The sequence below is a fragment of the Myotis yumanensis genome, unplaced genomic scaffold (genome assembly GCF_028538775.1).
Source record: "Myotis yumanensis isolate MYYU_CA2020_CCGP unplaced genomic scaffold, mMyoYum1.0.hap1 SCAF_18, whole genome shotgun sequence".
Taxonomy (NCBI): domain Eukaryota; kingdom Metazoa; phylum Chordata; class Mammalia; order Chiroptera; family Vespertilionidae; genus Myotis; species Myotis yumanensis.
The window spans coordinates 39,870,723-39,892,830 of NW_027223769.1; the positions used below are offsets into that span (position 1 = coordinate 39,870,723).

General features: G+C 50.7%; 1 protein-coding gene and 1 long non-coding RNA gene across 3 annotated transcripts in view; one reads left to right on the forward strand and one right to left on the reverse strand.

Annotated features, from left to right (window-relative positions):
- Window positions 1-733: 733 nt before the first annotated feature.
- LOC138996688 (uncharacterized) lies at window positions 734-4,896 on the reverse strand. Its single transcript, XR_011468844.1, has 3 exons — window positions 4,604-4,896; window positions 4,183-4,401; window positions 734-2,594 (listed from the first exon to the last, which is right to left on the reverse strand). It is a non-coding gene; the product is annotated as an uncharacterized lncRNA (long non-coding RNA).
- A 315-nt stretch (window positions 4,897-5,211) lies between these two features.
- Window positions 5,212-22,108, forward strand: part of URI1 (URI1 prefoldin like chaperone) — a 29,524-nt gene continuing 12,627 nt past the window's right edge. Inside the window, exons 1-4 of one of the 2 annotated variants that reach the window (XM_070398879.1) lie at window positions 5,212-5,415; window positions 14,262-14,296; window positions 17,840-17,918; window positions 18,940-19,075. In XM_070398879.1, coding sequence (XP_070254980.1) covers window positions 5,311-5,415; window positions 14,262-14,296; window positions 17,840-17,918; window positions 18,940-19,075 — 355 coding nt within the window. In that variant the 5' untranslated portion in view covers window positions 5,212-5,310. The remainder of the gene's footprint in view (window positions 5,416-14,261; window positions 14,297-17,839; window positions 17,919-18,939; window positions 19,076-22,108) is intronic. The other variant, XM_070398878.1, reaches the window with a different exon arrangement.

Consider the following 22,108-nt stretch of genomic DNA (forward strand, 5'->3'; position numbering starts at 1 on the left):
ATCCTCGGGTGAGAAATAACTAACTAACTCGCTATCTAACTAACCAACTAACTAATTAACTAACTAACTAACTAACTAAAACAAACAAACAAAAGGAGTTTCCCATAAAATTTGTTGTTGATGATATTCCTAGTTCACGCTCACCAACGCTGTACTGAGTCACCTCCTACCGCAGTTTAGGGCTACAAACATGTTTTTCTTCCCAGTTTCCAAAACGAGAGGTTAAACTATTTAATGTTCATCGACGCAATAAATAAAACATACCGTCGGTTCGGGTGCGTCTCCCAGCGTCAGAGGTTTGATGGTTTTCCATGTACGCACCGGCTCCTCAGATCTCTCCTCTGCACTGCGCCGTCCTCGCCTTCGTGCCCTTTAGAACAAGTCCTTCGTCGTTCCCGATTGTTTGCAGGAGATGCTCATACATTCTACCTGCTAAGCTTTCCCCCTTTAAACATATTGCAGGTGTTTTTATTCTGAGGCTTAAAAAACAACGTTGTCTGGCGAGAGAAGCTAAGTGCAGCGGAGCCGGCTCATTTGTTTCTTTATGGCTAGATTTGCCTAAGAATGCTCTTCCCGTCCCCAAAGCACTTAAGAACTCTAGCGTATGCGCTTCTGTTGTGTTTATAATACTTTGTATTGTTTTGAGTCTTTTTAAAAATGTTTTTATTGATTACAGAGAGAGGAAGGGAGGGGAAGGCCACCCCCCTTCCCTCCCCTCCCCCCCAACACACACACACACACACACACCACACCAGGGATGGAGCCACAACCGGGGCCTGTGCCCTGACCCGGAATCAAACCGTGACCTCCTGGTTCATAGGTCGATGCTCAACCCCTGAGCCACGCCGGCAGACATTAGTTTGGGGTGATTATTTGGAGTTGGGCATATGATTCTTTTTGCCAAAACAATGGGTAATTATTCCAGCGGCGTTTATGAAATAAACACTCCATCACTCCCCCCTCTTTCATTTCAAATGCTATGTCATCTTACTTTATTTTATTATTTCAGGTAGTTTCTAGAGTTCCTGCCGCACCTCGCGGGCCTCTCAGCCTTATGTCAACACCGCGCTGTTTGCCAGCGGCGTCCTCAGCCGTAGCCGGGGATTCGCAGGGATTCGCAGGGATTCGCAGGCAGGGATTCTTTACGCACGTGCTTTATCCTTGGCATTTACACTTCAGATGGACTTGAGAACATTAACAGGTTCATCACCGAGTACCTGGACGTGGTTGGGGGTCGCATCAAGGACGGGGATTCATCCGTTTGTAGAGAATCGCGGTCTGGCAGCCGAGTCATCGCCTGGGATCTGCGTCGTGGTTTTTAGAGCTCCTTGCGGGATCGTCAGCGAAATGGCTTGGCTTTCCTCGCACAGGTTCTCGTTGGCTGCGTTCTAGACTCTGGTTCTGTTGTTCTGAAATGAATCTGTTGACATGATCCCCCCTCCCCTTGAGATATTAGGCCAAAAACCCAGGTATCTAGCATTCATGGTGTGACTGCATTGGTTGTAAAGAATGTATCGGCGTGCGTGGTACCGTATATACCGTAAATCTTTGAGTACGATTGCCTGCCTAGTTCCTGTCGCCACGGGTTGATGTCTTTTAGGGCAGGAGCCCTATGCTGATGACTCTGTTTCTAACATGGGGCACATAGTAACAGCTCACAACGCCTTTGAAAAATGAATGAAATAAAGTGACATCAAGGGCCTACACAGAGAGGACAACCTTCTCCTCCCGGGTGAGTGGAGTGTGGATTTCCTTACACTCTTTCTGCTTTGCTATATGTGTTTTTATTTTTGTGAAAATGTATGATCTTGTACTTTAAAAAGAAAAAAGATGATTTTCACTTGGAAAAAGAAGCAAGCCACAAAGAAAGAAAGAGTACCTTAAGGTGCAGCTCATATATTACTTGTCAATTAAAAAAGGAGGAGAAAAAATTGCCCGGCGGGTGTAGCTTAGGGGTTGAGTGTTGACCCATGAGCCAGGAGGTCCAGGGTTCGATTCCCAGTCAGGGCTCATGCCTGGGTTGCGGGCTTCATCCCCGGTAGGGGGCGTGCAGGAGGCAGCTGATTGATGTCTCTCATTGATGTTTCTATTTCTCTATCCCTCTCCCTTCCTTTCTCTAAAATCAATAAAATGTATTTTTTTAAAAAAGGGAAAAACGGGTGGTCCCTAAACATGACCTGGGAGGGCGGTGACTCACCTCTCTGGATGCCTGGGTGTCCCCATGTGGGCGGCTTGCTTGTGTCATCTCTCAAACGGGATTCTTCCCGCCTGGATGAGCGCTCCTGTGAGCTCCAGGCCTCAGCACAGGCCCGGCCCAGGCAGGAGGAGTGGGAGGGCGGTCAGGGGAAGAAATCCCTCAGGCCCCACGGTGGCTGCTACATCATGATGATCTCTGGTACAGATGCCGTGATGGCCAGGACACCCCCCACCTCAGGGCTGGGAGGGCCCCCGGTCCGTCACACATGCAGCTGGCCAGGTGGTCATCAGCCTGGTTTCCTCCAGAGAGCAGATGGCAGTGACCCCGGAGCCCCAGCTGGCGTGTAAACGATGCACCATGGGACCGCTGGCCACTCGTGTCCTTGAGGAGAGCGAAGCTGGAGCCAGAAAGACAAATTAGAGAAATGTGAGGGCGCTGCTGGGAGATCTGCGCGGGGACGCGTGACCCATCAGGCTGCCACCGCTCCCTCCGAAAGGGCATGGGGTGGGTCGGTTTCTATGCCAGAGGTTACAAAAGAGAGAGATCTTGGTGTGATTAGGATCAGGTAATGGAAAAAGAATACTATGGTTCTCAAGAGGAGGAGAGACGCGGTCAGCAACGGGACCTGGCACACCTGGCACAGCGCTGGGCACTCGCCCCAGGCGGCCTGGCCAGAGGGAGGCCGGGTGCGGTGGGAGTCGGGCCTCTCTGTGCAGTGGGAAGGCACCTGCTTGCTTCTCCCAGCGGCTCCTTAGGGCGCTGTCTCCCCTGCTGCGCTTGGGGCTGGGCCGGGACCACGCACGCCATTGGCCCTCCCCCACCACCCACTGCACATTTATTTTTATTAAGATAACTAGAGGCCCGATGCACGAAATTCGTGCAAGAGTAGGCCTTCCTTCCCCCGGCTGCCGGCACTGGCTTCCCTCTGGCAGCCTGGACCCAGGCTTCCCTCACAGCCCCAGGTTCATCGGGAAGGATGTCCAGTCTAATTAGCATATTACACTTTTATTATTATAGATTTTTAGAGCAGGTTTAGGTTCACAGCTATATATATATATGTATATATTTTTAATAATGTTTTTTATTGATTTCAGAGAGGAAGGGAGAGGGAGGGAGAGAGAGAAACATCCATGATGAGAGAGAACCATGGATCGGCTGCCTCCTGCACGCCCCCTCACTGGGGATCGAGGCTGCAACCCCGGCCTGTGCCCTGATCTGGAACGGAACCGTAACCTCCTGACACTCAACCCCTGAGCCACGCCGGGCAGGCCTTATGTGAATGTTTTAATAATTCATTTTAGTGGAAAATACATTCAAGTTTTACCTCCACTAAGAGCCAAGCAGTTGTGAAGGAAGGCATCCTACCATCACCACTGTGCCTCATGCAGCCCCATCACTGGCGAGGGGTCCGGCTGAGGCTGCTGGACAGGCCAGGTTCCCCGGCCCGCGGGAAGCACCGCCCACCAGCTGTCAAAATACAGACGCCACCGTTCAGCAGGTGTGGAGGCGGGCCCAGGACTTAAACAAATTCCACAAAATCTGAAACCTCACTGGATATTGGATGATATTAAGGATTTATTATTATTATTATTTGTTAATCTCTGCTCCTCTGAGTCTGACTACTTCGGATTCCTCATGTAAGTAGGATCATGCAGTATGTGTCCTTCTGTGACATCACATGACGTCCTCAAGGTTCACCCAGTGGTCACATATGTCAGGGGCGGCGGGGATGGGGGTGGGGAAGAGGGGCGTGGGGAGGAGAGGGGGGAGCGGCTACTCGCCAGGTACAACGTTTCGATTACGCTAGGGAAGTTCTGGAGGCCTGTTGTGTGACGTAGTTAACAACATTGTGCCCTTCAGTCTGTCAAGAAGGCAGGTCTCACGTTAAACATTCTTACCGCACTACACCAGAGGAATCATTGTAGCGGTTTTTCTTAGGTTTGCTAATGAGACTCTGGTTATATTTTTACAAAAAAAGTATTTACCTTTAGAGACGTATGCTGACGTAGCTACCAGCGGAATGATACAAAGTAGAGCATTTGCTTCAAAATAGCTGGACGGGGAGGCTGCTGCAAGAAGTCGGTCATGCGTGGGCCGTCGTTGAAGCTGAGCGGTGGACATGTCAGTCCCTACTGCGCTGTTCTACCGCGAAGAACAGGGAGGAAGAGCGGTGCTGGTGGTGCCCGAGGAGAGGGGAGGGGCTTCTATGGACAGACGAGCAGGGAAGCCTGGTTATTTACTTATTAACATTTTTATTGATTTCAGAGGGAGGAAGAGAGAATCATGCGTTGCACGCCCCCTGCTGGGGATCGAGCCTTGCAACCCGGGCACGTGCCCCGACCGTGACCTCCCGGTTCCCAGGTGGCTTCTCCACCACCGACCCGCCGGCGGGCAGAGCCTGGTTACCGAAACGGAGGCCCGAGCGGTGCAGAGGCGTTGGCCGCGGGACGCCCTGGAGGAGGACTGCCGTCCCCGGTACACATGCAACGGTGATCGCGCCTCCGCATTCCCGCCACAGGCACAGGCACGATCTGGACTTGCTGCCAGTGAATGGCTGGCCGCTCGCGCGCCTGGGCTCAGCTCCGGCCGCCGGGTGCAGCACCGAACGCCCGGGCCCGGGGAGCGACGTGGGCCCGAGGCTAGGTCTGTGCGGCGGCCCGGGAACCCGCCCGGGCGCGGAGAGGGATGAGCAGGGAGAGCTTCCCAGGTTCGGCGCAGCCCGGCCGCAGCCGGCGCACCACGTGACCGAGGGGGCGGGGCGAGGGCGGGGCCGGCGCGCTTCCCGGCGTGCCGCGCGGGGCGGGGGCGGGGCCAGCGGGAGTCGCCGCCTCTGGACGTCCGCTCGCTCGCTCGGCGCGGCCCGGACAGCTCCGCGTCCCTCCCCGGCGGCCTGCAGCTCCGGGCGGCGGCGGCGGCGGCGGCATGCGCGTGTGAGATGCGGCGGCGGGCAGCCGGGGCGCGGGCGGCGGAGCAGCGGGCGGGCGCGGCCTCCTCAGCGCGGGGCGCGCGGTGCATGCGGCCGAGCACGCGGGCGCCGGGCAGCCGCCGGCCACGCCGCCTCCATAAACACTTGTTTAGGACTCGTTCGCCTCGCTGAGGCCCCGGGCGCCGCCATGGAGGCCCCGCCGGACCCCGCGCTCCTCGCCGCCGCCTCGGCCCCGGCCCCGGCCCCGCTGCGGGCCCCGGAGGTAGCGCGGCTCCGCCAGGAGCAGGAAAAGGTAACAGGCCGCGGCCCGGCCCGCGCGTCCGCCGGGCTGTGGGGGCGCCCGCTCCCCTCCCTCCCGTCCCCGACCCCTGACCCCCGACCCCCGACCCCCGGCCCCCGGCCCAGCCCCGCCGACCGGGCCCGGCCCGCCCCGCCCCGACCCCGCGTCCGGGACGCGAGCGGCCTCCGGGCCGAGGGAGACGGAAAGTGACAGAGAAACTTTTGTCACGTGCTCTTGTTGTCTTTTGTCCGCCGCCCTTTGACCCCCGAGGGGAGGGGGCGGGGGGCGGGGCCGGCGGAAGTGGGGGCCGGGCTGTGCCCGCGGCGCTGCCGTGGACCAGGTGCGGGGCCGGTCGGAGTGGAGGCTCCGTTCTCCCCGCCGCCGCCACGGAAGGAGCGGTGCCCGGCGAAGAGGGACGGAAGCCCTGCATCCCCGAACGGGACTGACGGAAGACCTGCACCCGCTGAGGACGGACAGCCTGACTGTTTTTTGTTTTTTGTTTTAAAAATAATTATGTGTTTTTAAAAAATTGCATTGTAGGGAGAGTAAGGGAGCGAGAGAGAAACATCAGCGATGAGAGCATCACCCATCGCTGCCTCCTGCGCGCCCCCACGGGGGATGGAGCCCGCGCCCCGATGGGGACTCGGACCCGGCCTGGTTCGCAGGTCGGATGGATCCCCACCCCGGAGCCCCACCGGCGGCGCCAGCGTCCCCGTGTCCAGCTCTTTGAATTCTGTGCCACGCGCTCTCCCGAGAGCCTGAGACTCCGACGTGGAAAAGCAGCGTGTAATTTGCTGACCAGGTCCCGGTCCGGTTGGGAGAGAGCATCCGGTTCCGAGGGAGAGGAAGTTGTTGCAAACTCACCGAGGGGGCCGCTCACCTTCTCTGTTGAGCTTTTCTGCATAAAACCCGCTCGGACACAGGTCTGCAAAGATACACGGGTGCTCCCAGGGCCTAGAGCGGCGCTGCTTCGCCGGCCCCCAGCTGCCTGCGGTCTCCCCCGCCCGGTGCTGCTGCCTCGGCATCCGTGCACCTGTCCTTAACGCCGCAGACCAGCGGTTTGCAAAGGGTGTGCCGCGAGGACGTTAAAAACGTGCAACACCTGGCTGTTCAGTCAGGGGCGCTTGGATTGCCAAGTAATGCAGTGACAGCAGCCAGCACAGCGGGAGCGTCTAGAACGAATGAAACAAGATCGTACCTTTATCTTGGGCCGGGTCGGCACACAGTGCACTGTGTTTTCTGGTGTGAGCAGAATTCCAGCGTCAGTGCATATGAGGTGAAAACGGCTGAAAATCGCCGCTGTACACAACCGTCAGGTTTTAGACTGGGCTTTTTTCGAGATGAGGGTTTAAACATGCAGCAGGTTTGGCATGTTTTAAGTTGCAGGTCCATGGATCTTAATTTTTTTTTTTTTTTTGAAGAGAAAAAGAAGAAAGAAGAGACGGTTCTTTTTGAAACCCGTTTGTTCATTTTTGGCAAAACTTTACGTTTTTGTTCGTTCTTTTAGCAAATGCGAGGCAGACCTTGGATGGTGGTGCTCCCAGAATCCCTTTGGCCTCGGTCATAGAGGTGTGCCCAGTGCTCTCGAGGTGTCCCCTCCCCTGGGGCACGCTGGTCTTACTCTGATGCCAGTGTGGCTGAAGTGCGGGGGATGCAGGGGGTGCTCGGAACAGCCCTCGGGGTGGTGTCCAGTTGCTTTTGGAAACTGCCTTTCAGGCCCAGTCCTGGGACTGAGTAGCTGTCCTCAGTGGACACCACTCTGCCCGGCTCCTCTCCTGTGTCTTGTTGATCAATAAGCAAGTACAGTAAGCATGTGCGTGTCTGTCACTGTAGGTTCAGGAACTCCCAGGCCGTGATAAGGTCTCTGTAAATAGGCTAGCATGTCAAACTCAAAGGCTAACACCGGCCAAATAAACAAGGTTGAAGTTTATGTGGGCTACAAAAACTTCAATTTTCATAGAAACGTAGGTTTATTTCGATAGAGACATGCTGAATACAAAGGGCTGAAGTAAATGAGTCATCGTTAACAAAATAATAGAACATTTTAATAAAAATTAATATTTTTTCTTGAACATTAACTTACCAGACACTGAATAACTGTAAATTAATAAGCATAATGCAAGTAAACCTATTTTTCTTTTTTTAATTTTAATTTTTTAAAATATATTTTTATTGATTTCAGAGAGAAAGGGAGAGGCGGAGATAGAAACATCAATGATGAGAGAGAATCATTGATCGGCTGCCTCCTGCATGCTCCCTACTGTGGATCAAGCCCGCAACCGGCGTGTTTACCGGAATCGAACCCGAGACCCTTCAGTCCGCAGGCCGAGGCTCTATCCACTGAGCCAAACCAGCTAGGGCTGCCATTTTTAACCTCTTACCTGTTTGCTGGCACAGGTACCTGGCACATGTTGGACCCCCAAGAAATGTTTGCGGCACAAATGAGTAAACTTACCACACCAGCTTTCACTGCTTTCCTATTCTGTAAACTCGTGACACGTTAAAATGGGAATGTTCTCCGTTGTCCTCTCTGGGTCTCAGTCTGCTAGCACAGTCTAGGTTTTTAGTTAGCGTGTGGGCCATTGTTCATTTTATCCCCCTGTATGGAGTTCTTCATTCAACCCCCACTTCAGCCGGACTCGGGACTTTGAAATCTTAGCTGTCCTTGAAGTACCAGCTCCAAAATGCCACACCTTCCTTGGTTCTTCTAGCCGAAAGACCAATAGCTGATGTTTTTTGCAAAGTTAAACCTATTTTTTCTTGTTTTCCGAAAGCGAAATATTTCCTGTTGTGCACACCAAACAAGTTAGTACAAGACTAACGATGCTGCTAAAATATTCGCTGCTAGTATTAGTGGAGAGAAGTGGTGCACCTGCGAGTAAGGGAAATGAATGCAACAGGATTATAGTCATCAGTCATTAGCGAACCTTGTAGTTCATTATTAATAATGATGTATAACAGGATATTGTAAAAATTAAGTTATGAAATTTTTATTAAAACGTTTCTTACAGACTTACGTTGGCTGGGCTGCAAAAATATTCGTTGTGGGCCATGAGTTTGACATGCTTGGGCTAGACTGTATTTGAAAGGGTCTGCTTCAGGACAGGAGACCCGAAATATAGCTACCCTTTTTTTCATAGCTTTTTAAAAAAATTTTAAAAAATCCTCACCCAAGGATATGCCTTTATTTTTTTTTTTTTATTTTTTTTTTTTTTTTTTTTTATATTTTATTGATTTTCTACAGAGAGGAAGGGAGAGAGATAGAGAGTTAGAAACATCGATGAGAGAGAAACATCGATCAGCTGCCTCCTGCACACCCCCCACTGGGGATGTGCCCACAACTCAGGCACATGCCCTTGACCGGAATCGAACCTGGGACCTTTCAGTCTGCAGGCCGACGCTCTATCCACTGAGCCAAACCGGTTTCGGCATGCCTTTATTGATTTTACCACCATCCATCTCCAGAACTTTTTTTTTTTAATCTTGGGAAACTGAAACTACACATGAATCAATTCCCCCTCTCCCTCCCCTCCCCTGCCCCTACCCCCCGCCTCCCCTCAGCAGCTGCCAATTTACTTTCCGTCTCTGTCTCTGTGAGTCTGGCTGTAGACGTCTCACATAAGTGGCATCATACAGCATTTGTCCTTTTGAGACTGGCTTATTGCACTTAGCGTAACGTCTTCAATGTTTATTCATATCACAGACTACGTATATCAGGGTTCCTCTTTTTTGTTTTTTTTAAAAAATATATTTTATTGATTTTTTACAGAGAGGAAGGGAGAGGGACAGAGTTAGAAACATCAATGAGAGAGAAACCGGTTAGGGCAGGGTTCCCTTTTGTAGACTGAATAATACTCCGTTGTATGGATATGCCACATTTGGCTATTCATTCATCCATCGGTGGACGAGGGTTGCTTCCTTATTTTGACTGTTATGAATAATGCTGCCGTGACCTTGACCTGCAGCTCTCGCAGTCCTGCTTTGACTTCTTTGGGGAAGATACCCAGAAGTGGGACGGCTGGCTCACCTGTCATCTGTGTCTGATTGAAAAGCCGAAACCGGTTTGGCTCAGTGGATGGAGCGTCAGCCTGCGGACTCAAGGGTCCCAGGTTTGATTCTGGTCAAGGGCATGTACCTTGGTTGCGGGCGCATCCCCAGTGGGGGGCGTGCAGGAGGCGGCTGATCAATGTTTCTCTCTCATCGATGTTTCTGGCCCTCTATCCCTCTCCCTTCCTCTCTGTAGAAAATCAATAAAACATACATTTAAAAAAAAACAAAAAACCTCCAAGTGTTTTGGCGAGTGGCTCTATATAATTGAAGTTAACTTTTGGTAGCAGCTTTGGTGTTTTTGCCTTTTAGGATATTTAGAAAGTGAAGTTGTTTACAAGCGTTACACAGAACCCCAATGCATTGCAGTTTAGTGCTCGTGTTGAATTTTTTTTCTGGTAGGAACCTGTAGTCAGTTCCTCCTTCTTTACAGAGAAGGCTGGCTCCCTAAGAGACATGCAGTGTTTTACTGATTTGTTGGCGCGCACGTCTTAGGTGCTGTGTGACCACATGTGTGCACCTACTCACTTAATCGACAGAACGTCCTTTACTAACGTTCAGTTCAGTTCAGCCGTTAAGGAGCTGTCAGCTCCGTCAGCGTAGCCTCCAGGCCCTTTTCCTTTCTGACTCGGGCACTGAAACCCAGCATGTGGACGTGGCCGATGGCAGCCGGCAGGAGAGGCACGGCCCTCGGAGCGGTGCCTGGGCAGTCCGCGGGCAGCCGGCAGGAGAGGCACGGCCCTCGGAGCTGTGCCTGGGCAGTCCGAGGGCTCTCCCCGCGGCCGTTGCAGGAGGGACCCGGAGTGCAGTGTAGGGAGACGTGAGGAGTGAAGGGCGCGGTTCCGAGCCACTGAGGCACAGCGCCCCGTCCTCCGGCTTCTTCTCCAGGCCACTTGGAATGTGGCTCAGATTTCCCAAGGGGACACACGGCTGATGCCCCTGGCGGACTGTCACCAGCGTCAGGAGCGCAAGGGGAATGAGTGGAGACTTACACACGGGAGGCCAGGCCTGCCTGCCTTCCTAAGGTGGGAGCAAAGGCGTTCTTACTCCTGCGTCCCGTAGGCTTTGTTGACTTAAAACCGATCACATATCACTTAGCCCTTCGTAGCAGAATGTGCCTCTATGTCAGCGGGACCCCGACGTAAAGGAAAACCAGTTTGTTGGCTGGGCCGTGTGTCATTGTCATCCTGGACATGTAACTCGGTTAGTGCCTCAAACATACGATGCGATGTGATGGTGACTACAGGCCAGCCCCCTGCCCTCTTCCTCTAGCACGCACGCACGCGCGCACACACACACGCACACGCACACGCACTGGGCCTGGGGCGTGTGCTTTTCATACTTAGTTGCTTGACCTGAGGGCCATGAGCTGGGTGAAGCATTGGAAGAAGGAAGGACTGTTATTGGTGGATTTAAGCTTTCTTGCTTTTACTGCATTACTGTGACTGTGGGCTTACGGAGGGAGGGCAGGAGCAGCAGCCGAGACAGAGAGAGAGAGAGAGAGAGAGAGAGGATGCACACAGCTGCTTTCCTGTGGACGCCGTCCCACGCAGTGAGTGTGGGCTTTGGGACTTGGGAGACCGGGTTTAAAACCGTTTCCCTTTTAGCGGTTCTTGGCAGCTGTCACTGGGCGCGTGACTTCACTGCTGAACACAGGTGCCCGCTCGTCAGGAGAGGACGAGGCCTCCTGACAACTGCTCGCAGCTGGTTTGTGAGGGGCCGTCTTGGCGAAACTCTGTTATCTTACTCTTGGGGTAGGTAGGGCAGGTGCCATGTGACCGACGACTGGGGTGTCGGCAAAGACTCTTAGAGAGAGAGTGTCCTGGCCGACCCCTGGACTGGACTTAGTGCTCTGCTTCCGTCCACTGCGGACGTATTTTATTTACAATCCTGGCTGTAAGTGCCTTTATATCACAGAACTGACTGGGTCAGCTATTTTAATTATTGAAGCCTGCTGACCAGTTCTTTTTCTAAAAATGTGCCCGTTCAATAAGATTTTCTTTCTTCAGGAGCAACAGTTTCATGTTTTGGCAGGTTTAACTTAGAAAGCTGGAATTGGCTCAGTTCCTCGTTCTTCGATAGCCATCTTACTTTTTAAAAAAAGCTTGTGTGAAGGACCACAAAGTAACGAAATGTTTCTTGTTTTTCCCCAAGGGTTGTTTATAGAACCAGGCTCACTATCTTCTGGTCACTTTATTAATAGTTAAAGGAATTAATCAGTTCATTTTCAGAGGGAATAAGATTATTTGGAATTATTTAACTTCACAGAAAAGTGAGACAGGTTTGTTTTTTAACCCAGGTAGACTCAAGTTTGAATCAAGATTTTCTTCCTTCTAAAATTTTCCTTCACATTTACATTGTAGAAATTTACTAAATTAACAAAAACAGCAACTTGCTGTGACGAGGAAAACTACAGATATCCCACAATGTAAGCACAACTGCCTGGGTTCAGGTGTTGTCGGAAGTCATGGACTGAGTCCTGTGGCAGAGAGAACCGTGGACGTGCCCTGGGAGCTGTGTCCGTGCGGGCCTCCTTCACCTTTTCCTTTATTTCTTTGGTTCTCAAAATATCTGGCCTGTATTTGGATGGCGCCCAGCCGCAGCCTCTGTTCTGAACCCTACCGGTAGCCAGTAGACACGTCAGTGTAAGACAGTCTTTTTGGCAGTGAAAGTTTCCCTTGTAAATGACGAAATAGATTTGTTGTTGTATCCTTGAAATCTGTTCCTGGGAAACTATTTTTAGGAAAGAGAAGGGACCAGGGGAGGGGCGGGCTGGGGCAGGGTAGCTGGGACCTGGTGGGGAGCAGGGGGGGCAACGGCAGGAAGACGGGCCATCCTACCGCGGACTTGCTTTTTAAGCATAAAAAGCGGATGTGCCAAATTTACATATTTACTAATTAAAAGCCTTCCTGGAAGCCTTCCGTAGACTATCTTCTGTGACCTTTCACACCGTCACTAATGGATATTGCAGAGAACATTTCATCGAAGGCCCTTTAAATAATGTAGGTGATTATGAATATGTAACTAGTTAATATGCAGCCGCGGCAGGTTCCGCGTGGAGGTTAATGAAGCCCTGCTCGGGTGCTGCCGGCTCACCTCATGCGTGGAGCCCGGCGTCGGCTGCAGCGGGGTCTCATCTCTTCACGGGCTGTTCAGTAGGAGCTTCATCAGAAGGGTTCCAGGCAGAGGTGTTCTTTTCAATTGACACGGAGTTCTGTTTGTGTCTTTCACAGCGACGGCCAGATCAGAGACAGCAGGTGGACTGGTGTCGCTGCGGCCGGCCCTTCTAGGTGCCCGGTAGGCAATGTCAGCACCGCTGCTCAGTGCGGCTCGGAGTGATCCTCCGAGCTCCTCCTCCCACAGCGGACCCCCTATGCTGAGTGAATGGGGTGTGGTTGGGGGTCTGATCCCAGCATGCATTCGGTGCAGGATTCCTGCCCTCGTATTTAACATGTCCCGAAGGAGGACAGTTATTTCAGGAATTACTAGTAAATGTTAGAGAGATTTAGTGACAGCCCCACCCCCTTATGATTTCTGGGTAAAACATTAAGCAGACAGACAGACAGTTATCGGTGTTCAGAACAGTGAGCCAGCGCAGCGGGTGTCAAACCAGATACCTCGCCCTGGCCGGTGCTCAGTTGGTTGAAGCATCGTCCCATACACCACGGTTGTGGCTTCGTACCAGTCGGGGCACATACTTAGCTTGTGGGTGCTATCCTGGTTGGGGTGCATGTAGGAGGCAACTGATGGATGTTTCTCTCCCTCCCTCCCTCCCTCTCTCCCACCCCCTTCCCCTTCCTTCCTTTCACTAAAAAAAAAACACCAAAAAACCAATAATTAAAAAAAACTAAACATATCCTGAGGTGAGGATTCAAAAAAAAAAACACAAAACAAAACCCCAGATAATTCTGCTATTTTTTTTTTCATGTGGCTTTGTATTGAGCCTTTTGGCTTTTATTCCTTAGTTTCTTTGTCTCTAAAATGGTGCTACAGCATTTGAAATTATTATTTAAGATGTTTATTAATGGGCCATGTAAAAGCAAGTGATCAATAATCTTTGGAAACAGTGTTGCTTTTCAATTGCCATGTGAGTGTCTTCCCCTTTATTGGCTAGTGTTCTTACTGGTGTTCTGAGCATTGTGGGAATCTACTGAAATACCGCGGAGGGAAACAAACAACTTTTGTCATTAATTTTACTGTTTTCGTATTATAGGCTCAACTGGCTATGAGGTGCTTACACTTTTATCATAATTCACAGAGGGAACAAATGGGCTGTTCAGAGCATCTCTTTATCCCAAGTATTTCCCTTTGAAAATGTAGTAGAAAGATATCACTGAACTCATTTTTAATGCGTCAGAATAAAAATCACAGGTGAGAACATTCGGAGATATACTGACAAAATAAAATATTTTCACTACTGTCATTTTTTTAAACTGATGAAACGTGGATGTTACATTAGCCTTTTTGTTATTTGTAACATTTGTGTATCCTACAAAATATGTAACATTGAAAGCAGGTCTGTAGATTGTACAAAATACTAGTTATCTTATATCGTGTGTCATCTCACTGCTGTGCAGCGGGCTTCGCCCCGAGCCCGAGCGGGAGCTGTAATTTGTTCTGCGGTTATCAGCCCGCATTAGAGGGTGTGATGGAGTGTGCTGCTCAGGAACCAGCGCTCCCATCTCGGCGCGGGTGACACGTACAGATGGGGCCGGAGGCGCTGTGGAATCTGTAAGGCCCGCTCGCGGCGACGCGGTTTTGAGCTGTGCCATGCCCTGTTTCTCATGAGGAGTTATCTGTTTCCATGACAGGTGGTCACCGGCTGCCGAGAGCGGATCCAGCACTGGTGAGTGAAGGACGCTTTTATCACTTTTCTGAGACCCTGTCGGCCGCCGTCTGCGTTGAAGCAGCGTGTGCCTGTGTCTGGGGAGCCCGAGACTGAATGCCGCTAGCGCTCTCCATGTTGAGTGCCTTGGCCGCTCGTTTATATCGTCTGTCACTGTTTGCTGACTTACATGTTCCCTGATTTCCTGAAGTTGTGTCACCATTTGTGTTTATTCTAAGGGCCTTCTTTTCTCCTGTCTTTTCTTTAGTGTTAGAATAACATTAATATTATGAAGACAGACATTTTTGAACTAGACTAATCATAGCTCTACTTGGGAATAGTTCTTATGTTTCTACTGGGATAATAATTGGATCAGCTGCTGGAAAGTCAGGGCGGGAAGGTGCACGTGTCCTGAAGTTTGAGCCTCTGAGCAGCTGCAGTGGGAGCCGTCCTGTCTGCTCAGTGCTGATCCCGAGTTCATAGCGCGCTTGGTGCACAGCCCTTCTCTGTCTCTGAGGACGCCCAGCTCGGAGCCCGCGGTCCAGCTGCTGACTCAGGTGTGAAGTCACAGTGCAGCGCTGGGCGCTGTGCCCTGTGCCCTGTGCCCTGTGCCCTGTGCGGGGAGGTGACTGGGAGACCGCAGGCCGCCTGCTTCCTGCCTGCAGGGTGAGTGAGGAGCGCTGACCGCCCTCGGTGCTGGGACTGAATCCTTGCTCAGACACCATCAAGCACAGAATATTTTAAATTTATTTTAAGAGGCTTTTTCTTCATGCCTGAGAGACCTCCGAGGAAATGGTTCCTGGTTAGTGTGTCAGATGCTGTTTGGCTCCAGCGCACTAGGCTGCAGGCAGGGCCGGGGGCGGAGTCTGCGCTCTGCTCCTCCACGCTGCACTCCGACTGCTGCTCCGGGTCCCGGCCTCGCCGCGTGGATCCACCTGTGAATAACCCAGCGCCTCTTCGTGTCCTGTCATCACACATCCGTCAGGTTAAAGCTCGGAGTGCAGGTCCCCGGCCAGAGAACTCATCCCTGCCCGCCCTGCTAATTTGGTCAAAGTGAACCATTTACCGTTTTATAAGTGATTCCTAGGGGAAGTCTTATTAGTGTTGGCTTCTTTCTCTGTTGGTTTTATCAGGAAATGAGGAAATTAGCAAAGGGTGGATTCAGTGAGAACAGACGCTGATTTGCACCCTCGTGTCACTCACCACCTGCGCTGGTGCTTGCGGAGGTGGAGGCTCCTTCAGGGTGAGGGCACGCCCTCCTGTCCACGGCACCCCGTGCCGCACCCACAGGACGAGGTGCCTGAGTGGACGGTGGCCACGTGCTCGGCTAGTTGGATGCAGCACCGTAGCTGCCGGCACTACAGGCCTGGCAAGCAAGGACGGACGGACATGGCATTTAGTTCGGGGCAGGTCCATGGGACTCAGACTCGGTCTCCAGCTTCACAGAGCCCCCCACGCAGAGAGGCGTGGCTAGGGGACCTCCGCGTCTCTCTGCCAGCGAGAGGGAACCTTGTCTGTTCATGAAAAGCCCCAGAACTGCTTTCCCGTTCAATGTGCCTCTTCCTCTGAATCAGTTCTGATACGGCTCAGGAAGCAGACTTCCTTCTGGTTTAAATGAGGACCTGCTATTGCTAGGATCTAAATGGCCAGTGAAGTTGCTAACTTATTATATGAAAAGCCAGGAACCGGTGTCTTCTCCCGGAAGCGGGGTGCTGTCTGGGAGCATGGTGGCATTCTCGGGTGTTGCATTCCCTTCGTGCCGCAGCCGTGATCCAGGGGCCGGTCGGATGCTGCTGTCGGGCTGAGCGGCCGCCCTGGAGGCCTGACCAGTTGGTCACTGAGCAGGAATCGCAGCGGATTTGCACTGTGTGTGGAGGCAGGAGGCCCCAGGGAGGCCGGGCTGCTCCTCACGCTGCTGACCCGGGCGTTAGCCTCATCTACAGCACAGTCCGTGCAGCCGAGCCGTTCTCGGTGGTGACACCAAAGCAGTGAAGGAGCAGAGAGGGTGACGTTTAAAATGCACGTGATGTCTACTGACCATGCTGGTCTGTGCACTTTCGAAGGATTCGTTCATGCAAAGGGCAGAGTGAATATTCTGGGCTTCAGGGTCAGAGTGGTGTGTAGCTTCCCTCCTCTCCTTTACCCCCAATTCTTATAAACAACTGTTTTTCACCAGCTTCTTGCAAAGCTGCCCAGGAATCGTTTGCATTTAAGCTAATGTTAGTGTGTGAGCATTTGCAAAATCACTCTTCTAAAACATAACTGCTAGCGGACAGTAGGTTTAACAAGCGCCTACGGCGCGCAGGCCTTGCACCAAGTCGGCCTCGTAGACACTCGCTGTCCCATTTCCTGCCCTCACAGCCCCGTCTCCGGAGCCCCGCACGGCACAGCTGGCTGTGCAGTCTGTCAGCAAGGCCTGTTCCAGAAGGACGTCTCACAGGAGAGACCTGGTTTCTCTCACGTGTGTGGTTCCTCATCTTCCTCCTTCCTCTTTCGTGAGAGGAGAACGTTGAAGAGTGACACTGACTGCAGGAGTGTTCTCAGGGCGAGTGGCAGACACGGGAAGTCCCTCGTGTCCTCTGGACTCGCCGCGGCGGTGGTATTGGTTGTGCCCCTGGTGACTCGGAGCCGAGGCGTAAACTGAAAGCAGGCCGGATGCTTGTAGAAGTCATTTTTATTATCCGAGAGCGATGGTTCGTGGCAGTTTATCCCAATTTCAGTCTGACAGCATCTACATGTTCTTTTTAAATTGCTTGCTGAATTGGTGAGGCTTGTTACTTTAAAACGTTGACAGAACCTTCTGCTTTAAAACACGTCAGTGCCCTGGTTTTGCCTGCAGCCGGCACCCTAGGGGGGACCCTCAGGAAACCTCATCTCCAGGGAAGGGCTGTGCTTGCAGGGGGCGTAGGCCCGAGGGGCTCCCAGGTGGAGGCGGCGGCCATCTCTGCTCCTGCAAAGTCCCATCCGTGTTGTCGACATGAACTGCCAGGCAGCTGTTTGGATGGAGCGAGAAGCAGATGCAGAGCCGGCGGGCTGCCTGTGCTGACCGCTGCCTGATTTCTTCCCGCCCCTGTGGGCTCTCCCCTCATCACAGGAGCCGCCTAGATGAGGGGCATGGCTCCCCACTTTCCAGCCCCCAGCTTTCTGAGGACGGGAGCCCCGATCAGATTTTACTGGTGGTCTCTGCTCTGCAGCCAGTGTCCACTCACCCAGGAGCGTCCCTAGCCCCTTCCTTCCTCTCAGTTTCCGTTTCCCTCCAGCAGCACCGTCTGCCTTAGCTGCCAGGTTTCACTCAGCTCTGGCACCTTCCTCCAGAGGAGACACGAGTCTCCGGACGGGAGTGCTCCTCTTCTGAGGCCAGAGCCCCGGCGGCGCCCTCCCGAGAAGTGTGTCGCGGCGTCATGCCATCGCGAAACTTTGTGAAAACTGGATTTGTAAATGAAAAAACATTTCCGTCTTCAGATGGCTAGAACGAGGTTTCTGACTAGCCGCGCGGAGAGGTTTCAGAGCCTGCAGAGGAGCCGACGGGTGTGTTGATGGAGGGTTTGGTGTTTTTGTCAACAGGCAGCAGGTGGAGGACGACTACAGCGCCCTGCAGGAGCGGCTCGGCACCCTGCCCGACAAGCTGTCCTACAGCGTCATGGTGGGTCGCGTGTCCCCTACGGGACCCTTGTTTCTTGTGGAGACACGACCCTGGGAGGGGGTGGTGTTCCTGTGCCTGCGGCGTCAGGTCACAGATGACCTCGCCGAGGGCCTGCGTCAGAGGCCGCAGCGTGGGGCTGTCTGTTTCACTTCACACTCACACCAATCGTAGTCATAGTGGGTCTTCTCTTCTTCCCCTTCCCCCAGACTGACATGAAATGGCCACATCACAGTGACAAACATGGCAGAAACGCGAGCTCAGAATTTGACATAATTGGTGTGCAGGTTTACTATGTCAGAAAACTGTAATGATGACAGAAATATCACACTTAGTCGCTTCCTGTTAGCCAGAGCAGGAATAGGCCATACTGTTGCGTAATTCACAGAATTAAACCCTAGAACATTGATTTTATATAAAAAGGTCCTCCTAGTTTCTGTTTAAATGATCTTCATATTGACATAGTCATCTGTTCACGAGCCCTGGATTAGATTCCGTCATTGCATGGATGTTCTTCATGAACACTGTTCCTAATTACACCAGCCCAGGCACTGTGTGTGCTGTTGTCCGTTCTACTGGCCTAAACATTTTATACATTTTGTAGATTTGTTAAAGCTACTTATTTATTCATTCCTGCTTTGCAAAAATAAATGACTATTTTATTGGAAATTTTGTTTTTTTAATGAAAGGTATTAATATTTCATTAAAGTTTGTTTCATTTAGATTTATGAATGAACAAAAAGTATAAGTGAACAAAAAGCAGGTGGATGACGACTTCGAGACAATGCTGATTTCTCTGAGGTGTATGTAAATGTGCCGTCTTCCCCTGTTGATTTATTAACCTAAAACAAACTATAGGTTTTCCTGGTGAAACTTTAATAGAGTGTTACATTTCTGTGACGTTGACATTTTATTTTCCTTAGTGTACAGATAAAAAGACCTCAACGCAGAGCTTTTAATGCTTAGTGTTTCATAAAATGTGTTTTCCAGTGTTCTTAATGCTGTTATTTTATTTTTTAAATAGGTACCATTTGGCCCTTTTGCCTTCATGCCAGGAAAACTCGTCCATACTAATGAGGTCACTGTCTTACTGGGGGACAATTGGTTTGCCAAGTGTTCCGCAAAGCAGGCCGTGGGCTTAGTTGAGCACCGGAAAGGACGTATGTACCGATTCTAAATGATGCTCTTTGCTAGATGGGTCAGCGGGTGCCAAGCGGGCGGGCTGTGTGTCACTGAAAGGACCTTCTGTGACCCGGCCCCAGCTCTGGGTGGGGCTGTCCATCAGCGGCAGTCGGAGAAGAACCAGCCTGTGGAGTGAGCGGGACGATGGCCCTTCTGGGTGGATGAGCACCCACATCAGTGTGTCTTTGGAAACTGCATCATGTAAATGTCATTACACGTGGTTTTGTAGGTAGAAGTTGGGAAGACATGAGTCAGGGGTATTTTATAGTTTATTTGTGACCCGGTGCATGGATTCATGCACATTGAAAGGAAATTAATTAGAAGGAGGCTGGCAGGGCAGGATTGGGCAAGACGGGCCGACATGCCCTGGAGCCAGCCTCCTGCAGTCCCTCCCACCGGCCGTACCTGGGAGGGCACAGCGGCTCAAGGCTGTCTGCGGAGTGAGCGGGGTCCCTCTGGCAGGTGGGGTCCCTTGGCCTGGCCTGCCGGGATTGGGCCGAAACCGTCTCCCGACATCCTGAGGGGTCCTGGAGTGCAAGAGGGCACTCTGCAAAGTTGCTGTCGTACAGGGTGTGGAACGCAAACGCAAGTGTGCAGGAAACCAGATCCGGGGCCAACAGTGCCCCCGCAACAACACAGCACATGGCTGAAGGTGGAATTGCGTGGCCCCACGAGGAATTGGGCTCCCTCTTCTCTGGTTTTGGGGTGCAGCACCTGAGAACTGCCACTGCCGAGTCACTGCAGCTCAGCAACTCCTGCGTTGAGCGCCTGCCCCCTGGTGGTCAGTGCGTGTCATAGCGACTGGTCTGACAGACACTTAGCATATTAGCCTTATATATATATATATAGAAGCATATTAGCCTTTTATATATATATATAGATAATTGGTTTGTTGTAGGCTCTCTCATTGACTTATGTTTGCTTTTAATACTTTACTACACAGAAGGAGTTAACTTTCTACTTACTGAGCTGAGAGAAATACCTGTTTTCAAAGTAGAAACAATTCTTAAACATGTGTTTTTGGGTTTGGAAGAGTGATATTTTTATTTTACAGAAGAGGCCAGGTGTGCAGAGTACCTAAAATGCACCCTTGTCTTCGTTAAGTGGTTTGAGGTCTCTGCCTCATTTTATTGAGCTAGTTCTCTAGTTTTGTTATCTGTGATACTATTTGTTGACACCAAATAGTAAGTGTGTTGTTGACAAACACACACACATTTTAGAGTTGGGTAGGTTGAATTAAGTCCTAGCTTAGTTGCATTTTAAAATTAGGTTTATTAATCTATGTTCTTATTTCTAAAATAGTCTACTTAAATTGGTAGTATAATATCACCCCTACCTGCTTTTTAAAAAATATATATATATTTTATTGTTCTTTTACAGAGAGGAAGGGAGAGGGATAGAGAGTTAGAAACATCGATGAAAGAGGAACATCGATCAGCTGCCTCCTGCACACCCCCTACTAGGGATGTGCCCGCAGCCAAGGTACATGTCCTTGACTGGAATCGAACCTGGGACCCTTCAGTCCGCAGGCCGACGCTCTATCCACTGAGCCACACCGGTTAGGGCGCCCCTACCTGCTTTTAACCTTCTAGGTAAACGTGCATTCGAGAATATGTTTTTGAGGGTCCTTCTACATAAATGAGGTCATATAGATAGAAAACAGCTGAGTTTTTCAACGATGAAATGACTTCACTTACACATGAGTGGGTACTAGTTAGAGAACTCATTTACTCATTGAGATTCTGGGGTTTATATTTGGAGACTCTAATTGCAGATCAACTTGTATAAGTTTATAATGGATACATATTTTGATCTTTTGTGACACTAATCAGAATCTTATTGTTAGGCCTGTGTACATTTTTGGCAGTGATACTTCTGTTGGCATTGCTGCATTAAAACAAGTCATGTGCATGCGTTAGAGGAGAGAGAATGGGCATGATTCCCTCCCAAAGGCCTTTCTTGATGGAGAAGTGTTCACTTACTGCGGTGGCTCTGCTTATAGGAAGTCAGTTCACAGTCTGTTCAAGTTTTTTCATTTTGATTTTAATATGGATATTTCAGCAAAGAAATCTTTAGAATCAAGATGACTTAATATATTAATGGGAGAATACTTTTAATAGAATAGAGCTCTAGGATACAGAAATATTTTTTGGTAAATCACTTTCCAATTTAAATATGGTCTTGAAAATGACCAAACATGATGACTTTTGGGATCAATATTTATCTAAGATAATTTTCAAATATATTCATATAAATTATGTTTGAGAACTTATTATGAGAAATTAATTATAAAAAAGTTGCTTTATTCACACGGTTTTATTTTATAATACTGAAGAAAATGTTTAGGCATATTGTACTTGACATTTGTTAAGAAAAGATACTTTATGTTTCTTAAGGCAGAAAAATATAACAAGTTAAACATACTTCTTCATATTGACAGGCATTTGGGGAAGGTGGAGGTCATTGCATGTTAAAAAAAATGGGCAAAATGAGCAAAATGGATTTAACACAAAAACAGCAAAAGGATTCAGAGGAGGGGCTCTGAGGAAGATGGTTTCTGAGAGTGTCCTACCCTCTGTGCTCACATCTTGCAATTTTGCCATTTACATCAACATGACCAGCTTTTTCAAGTTCTTTTAATTTTTAAAATTATGAGCATGACATTGACTTTTCATTTGGTTACTGTTAGGTGAGTCGGAACACGTGTAAAGATCTGTTTAACCAGCACCACAGTCAGGACACAGAATAGGATACAGGATCCACCGCAGGACACGGGATCACATAAAACCCCCGGGTCTTCCTCTCCGTGGCTGCATCCACCTTCACCCCTCAGGCCTGAGAAATGGCTCACATCCTCACGCGATCCCTTCCAGGCGGGAGTCCTCCTGCTGCTTCAGGAGTCCCCCTGCCTTTGCCTTTCAGAAGTTGGAGTGTGTGCGTTGGTGTGCGTCTCTTTGGGTTTATTCTACGTGGTGTTAATTGAGCCTTTTGGATTTGTAGATTCAAGTCTT